A 6000-nucleotide genomic window follows, 5' to 3' on the forward strand; every position below is an offset into this window, starting at 1 on the left:
GCCTCATGGTGTAGTGAGGTGCTCACAGCCCCTCTGATCCTGCCACAGGAACCACTGGCCTGGGAAGCATACTGCCCTATGGAATCTTCACTCATAGGGCACTCATTCCCAGCACCCAAGAGAATTGCCCTGTCCCAAGGACACTGCCATGTAGATGTTCAGCTGAGAGGAATAGTATTTGATGATTCATTACATTTGTTAATTTATGAGAATATATTTTCTTTTAGCCACTAGGTCGGGAACTACACAATTTAGAATTTATTTCTAGATCATGTCATAATGTTGCCTCATTAAAAATAAAGAAAAACAAGCCCCTTGCCCATTTGAAGTATGGATTATATTAATCTTTCAAAAGCAGAATATGTTTGCCTGGTTTTGTTTCAGAAAAGCCTACCAACCAGCTTGACTGTAAAAAAATAATTGATTCAAAAATGTCAGTTACAGACTCAGGAATGATTACTACAAATCAAAAGAATTTATTTTGATTTTTCTAATGTAACAGTTTATTCTTGTTTTAAACCAATTTCATCCACTCTTTTGTCATTTCTAAGATAATGTGGTTTTGGTAAATATGATTTTGGAGAATGTAATTTTTACTAACTCTCATCTTCTTCTAAGTCTCATGAATGCCCAGCAATTCCTATTAACACAATACAGTAAAAAAAAAAATAAATAAATAAAAAGCTAGCTTATTAACAGGAATAATAATCAGATGAGGCTTAAGTATTACAAAGAACACTGTTTTGTATTATATCATCCCATACATTTTAATTTCCTAGAGACAAAGTTTACATTCCTCAATGGTCCCCTTTTTTAATCCCATATCTGTAATTACATTACTGAAGTAGTTTAGTATTAGGCACAGCAGGTCTTGCAGAATTAGGGACTTCCAGCTGTAATTATCACTACACTTACAGGAGATCTTTTTAAGTGAAGAAAAGGAACAAAACTTTTCATATGCCTTACATAGGATACATGGGTTTGATTTAACCATAAACTAAAATAAACCTCAAACATATCTTTCAAATCTTATGCATGATGAATAATGGTTTAACTAGCACTATGTCATAGGACAACTTGAAGTTTTCTGCTGCTGATGTGTAAGAAATTTTGGCATAAAACTGAAATCGTAAGTGCAACCTCAAAGTTTAAATAGTTTGAGGGCTAAATTCTCTTCTCTGATATGTTGTTTTAAATCTGAAGTAGATATGCTCAGGAGGCTAATTTGAACATACTCATAAACTCAGAGCAATATTTATCTTCATTCCTTCATGCTTGAAAAATGACTACTCAAAATCTTTTAAAATGTCTTGTTGGTCTCCCAGGACAAAAGGGAAATTTCAGCCCCCTAACAGTTGTAAGGTTAGATAGTTCCTTTCTCCACCATGGTGGGCAATATGTAAGGAAAGAATTGTCAAAGAAGATTTTTTTCACTTCTCAAGATTTCTTTAAATCTAATTACGTGGAAGCTATTCTGGTTTGGAGGAAAGTGTTTGGATAAATGTAACAAAGAAAATCTAAGAAGAATGACAAACTATTCTAGTTCCCCTGATGTGACATCCAAAAATAACCTGAAGCTGAATCTTCTCTTCTCAGAAAAATACATGTTTTCTTCATAAAAAAAAAAGCTGACCACAATTATGCATCAGAAGCAGGAGGAAGTTATAAAAAGATTATCCATTGAAGAGCTTTCATCAGTAAGCTTAAAACATTTTAAGACACTTCTTAGTGAAAAAAAAAAATCACACTCAAACATAGAAACTTCATGGAAATCAGGCAAGTAAAGGATGTTATGACAGAAATTTTAATCCCACTGGATATAATAACTCAAAGTAGCAACTTGTATTTTTAGTGACATCCTACCAGAAATCCTGGAAAATATGAGGATTGCTTTTTGGTTAGTTGGAATTTCTTCTAAAGGTACTGTTCAGAGTAAGTGCTCACTCTCATTAATCAGGTCACCAAGAAAAACAAGGACAGATCTGTATGAGATAAGACTTTTGAACATATAGGGATAAAAAGAGATAAGAAGCTAAGACAGCTAAAATGATGGTGAAACTGGTTTTTCTATTGCATCTGTAAGTGCCCTGCATCATACAAGAACCATGACACAGATTTTCTGATGGTTAAGAAATGCATGACATGGAATACAACCCTGGTCATTAAGGGGCAAGAGAAACCTAAAGAATCCTTTCCAGACAGGTGACAGCATCTCACTGTCCCACACAGCTGGGCAGCTTTGAGTGTCCACTCTATTTCAGGCACACCCTTTTGCTCTGTGACAAAGTCACAAGAAGTAGAGCTCAGCTCTTATTGCCATGGCACAGCTCTGGCCCAGAATCTGTCCATGAACCACCTGCAAACCTCATCCAGATGGGCTATCACAGAACAAAAACACTCTTGCTTTCAGATCCTCTTTATACATCTAAACTGAGTGGTACATGTAAAATGTCTGACAGGTAAGTGTTTTACTCTTCTTTTTCTTGCCTCATCGAAGACACCCTATGGATGCTGTACTTTCCCATTACAGCTTGAGCTAAATGAGCAGGACCCCATCAGTCTAAAGGGGAGATCCTATCCTCTCTCAAACCTCATCCCTGGACATGTGCTGTAGCCACTTGCCCTGTCCTGCCCGTAGAATTCACCAATGGTTCTCCAAATCCTATTTCTCACTTTACAAATAGTTGACCAAGCCCCTAAAAAATAAAAGAAAGGTTCGTGTAGAGGTGCAGCTCAGTGAGTGGCTAGACTAAAGCTGGAGAGAGTCCCGAGAATGAGGGAATGAGAGAAAAGGAAGAGAAGCACATTTCAGTTCTCCTGTTGTTCAACTCATTGATAATACAGAGTCGCATCCTCAGAAAATAAAAAAGGAAAAGAGAAAACACACAGAAATCATTTGTCTCTCATTCTCTGTTCTGTATACAGCACTATTCCGGATGCTTTTTGTTTCAAACAAAAGAAGTAATTAGCTGCTCAGTTGTCTTTTAAATCAGACACTTGTGTTTGATTTTCAGCAGCTACAATCAAAATACATAACTCCAGTTTCAAATGCTTGGCTGAGTACTCAACTGAATACAAAAACTTTTGTGTCTTTGAAGGGGAAGATAAACTGTTCTGTTCAGCTGATGGTCAGTTACTACCAGCTGGAGTAAAAAGCTGCCGTTAATGTGTTGGTGACAGGAGTTATATATTAAAAAAGAGTTAATTACTCGTAAGAAAAACCTTGTTACACTCCTCTATCACAAAAAACAAGTGCACACCATCATGACAGGTACTAATTTGGTATCCTTGGTATTGGCAACAAAAAATGAGATGAACATAAAAATGTTTATTTAACTATTATTTATGACTATTATTTAAACTGTAGATCTGCTCTTTCTAGGCTGGAGAGACAAATACCTTTTTGGCTGCCCCTAGGACACCGAACCTATGCCAGGAGAGAGAATTGGAGAATTTCTCTGAGGATGTTCCGCTGTTCCTTTTGTATACAACTTAGTTACTAAAAGTAACAACTAACAGAAAACACAACCTTACGTGTGTAATACTGATGGATTTAAGAAAATTCTCCTTCAAAGTTACGTAGATATTATGAAATATTTATGCTTTCTAGAGTTAAAAAGAATTATTTAGTTAAGAGCAAACATCTCAAACGGGAGAGACTGTTGTCCAAAACAGAATTTTTCCTCAAACCACCTGATAATACAATAATTACTGCAAAGTATAAACCTGAGACTAATTCTCAGGTTTATACTATTCTACCTTTGATTCTCTTGAAAAGAAGAATGTAAGCTGTTATGTATTCTGTCTTGAAATGACCATTTTACTTTTTTTCTTGAGCTGAGGTCTTGCCCATAGCACATAAATAATTCACGCCACAGTAAATAAACAATTATGACCAATCATGCTGATAACCTGCAGCATCTTCTCCTGTCAGCACACAAATCTGTGGCAAATTTGGGCTGGTTTTTTATAACTATCAGAAACTTTACGGTCTGAAAAAGCAAGAATACCTGGAAGCTCACTGGGACAATACAACCCCTTACAGATGTACAGTTCAATACCTGGAGCAGACCAGACTGAGAAGCTTCCAAGGCCAGAGCATTGATTACTTTTTGATTGATAAATTTCAGCCCAGCTTCCTAAGAATATGCACCAATCTCCTTGCACAAGTGCCACACTACCAACCAGTTATTCACCTATTAACCTCTGAATTTGTCACTCAACTTCAAGTTTTTCCAAAAGGGGGCTTAATTTCATTTTAGACAGACTAGTGAACAGAAAAAATCTACCAATGAGACTTGAGGAGGGCTGCATCCCAGCTTCACCCATTAGCAGCCATCAGCCACAAGGGCGCTCTCCAGGGACACAAATCCCTAAGAAACGTAACTTCCTTGGGTTTCCTCAGTTTGGTTTCTCTCCACCAAGGTCTGTGGCTGGTAACTAAAGAAAAGTATTCGTGGGCTACAGCCAGGGACAGTCACTATATTCTCCTTTCTTGTGGCACTGCACCATCCTAACCCACACAAACCCTCGGGCAGCTCCACTCCAGGAGGAAATGTTTTCACAGGGCTCTGCATCAAGCCTAGCAGTGTCAGTCTCCTGGCCAAGGACAGTGTGACCATCCTCAGGCAGCTGTGCCTGGCCCTGAACTGTCCCTGCTCTCCCTGCCAGGCCTGGCCCGTGCCAGCGCTGGAGTTGACTCCCTGCCCCAGTCTGAGCACCCTCCGAAAGGTGAAATAAGCCCCAAGCCCAGCTCGGTCTGGATCTCCTGCACCTGCCCTGCAAAACTAGAGAAGTGCATCGCATGGGAAGCAGCAAAGTTGAAGAGGAAGTTTAAAGGAGTACGTCCAGAGAGCTGTTGCTCAGATCGGTCATTTATGCTCTTTGTGCAGATCAGAGCAGCAGCAATCCTAAGAGTGGGGACAAATGGGGTGCGCTGCAGTGTGGGGAAGCTGTAAGGCTTGCTCTGAGGGGCAGTAGATCAGATGTGGCCACAGCTGGCCTCCTGGAAGCCCCAGTGACCCTCCCCTCCCTTCCCTCTGGGACACCGCCACAGCTCCGGCCAGGGCGCGGGGCTGGGCTGTGCCGCCCTCGGCGGGGCTCGGACTCAGCAAAGGCAGAGCCCCGGCCGTGTCAGCCCCGGGGCGATGGAGGGGCATCCCCCGGCCCGCTCCCTCCCGCCGCGGGATGCTCCGGCAAAGGAGCCGTCGGGCTGGGCGGCGGAGGCGGCGGGGACGGGACCGGGGGTGCGGAGGGTTCCCTGCGCGGGGCAGCGCGGCGCCTCTTACCTCCGTGCCGGGCGGCGGCGAAGAGCCGTGGGGGCGGCGGGGCGGCGCGGGGCTCAGCCGGGGGGGCGCCGCCGCCGCTGAAGCGCCGGGAGATCACCCGGTCCCGGCGCGGCGGGCGGGGCGGCAGCGGGCGGCCGTCCTCGCCCAGGGCTTGGAGGAGGATGTCGAGGAGCGCCCCCCGCTCGGCCCCGGCGGCGGGCACGTCCCTGCCCTGGGCGCCCGGCGGCGGCGGGGCCGAGGCCAGCAGCAGGAGCACGATGGCGGGCAGCGCCTGCCGCCTCTTCGCCCCTCGCATCTCTGCGGCGCTGGGAGGAGGCAGAGAGCGAAGGCGGTCAGCGCCGGGCCCGGCCCGCACCCCACCCGCCCGCCCCCCATGCCGCAGCCCGGGACACCCCGCCCGGGCCGGGCACAGCCCCGGAGGCGACCCGGAGCCGGGACCCGACGGGCCGCCGCTCCCTGGATCTCCCCGGCCCCGCGGGGCTCCGTTTAACAGACGCGGGTTAGGGGAAGGTTGATAACCGCGCCGCTCATATTCCCGGTACGGGGTTTGCAGGGGGTTTGCCCGGCTCCCTTTGCCCCCGCGATGGGCCAGCCCTGTAGCCCTGTCCCGCAGCGCCGCACGGGGCTCGGGCAGCGGGAGCGGACGGCGGAGCTCAGTGAGGGGAGAGTTATATTGGAAGTGCTGCAAATCAGGGTGTTAAAGGGCGAAAAC

General features: G+C 45.3%; 1 protein-coding gene across 1 annotated transcript in view; it reads right to left on the reverse strand.

The window, feature by feature from the left end:
• Positions 1-5583, reverse strand: part of ALKAL1 (ALK and LTK ligand 1) — a gene marked incomplete at both ends in the record, with an annotated part of 31418 nt that extends 25835 nt beyond the window's left edge. The window contains one exon of the mRNA XM_083856166.1: positions 5289-5583. Coding sequence (XP_083712292.1) covers positions 5289-5583 — 295 coding nt within the window. The remainder of the gene's footprint in view (positions 1-5288) is intronic.
• Between the last annotated feature and the right edge of the window lie 417 nt (positions 5584-6000).

This window comes from Zosterops lateralis (genome assembly GCF_965231275.1).
Source record: "Zosterops lateralis genome assembly, chromosome: 1".
In the NCBI taxonomy this organism is placed as follows: Eukaryota; Metazoa; Chordata; class Aves; order Passeriformes; family Zosteropidae; genus Zosterops; species Zosterops lateralis.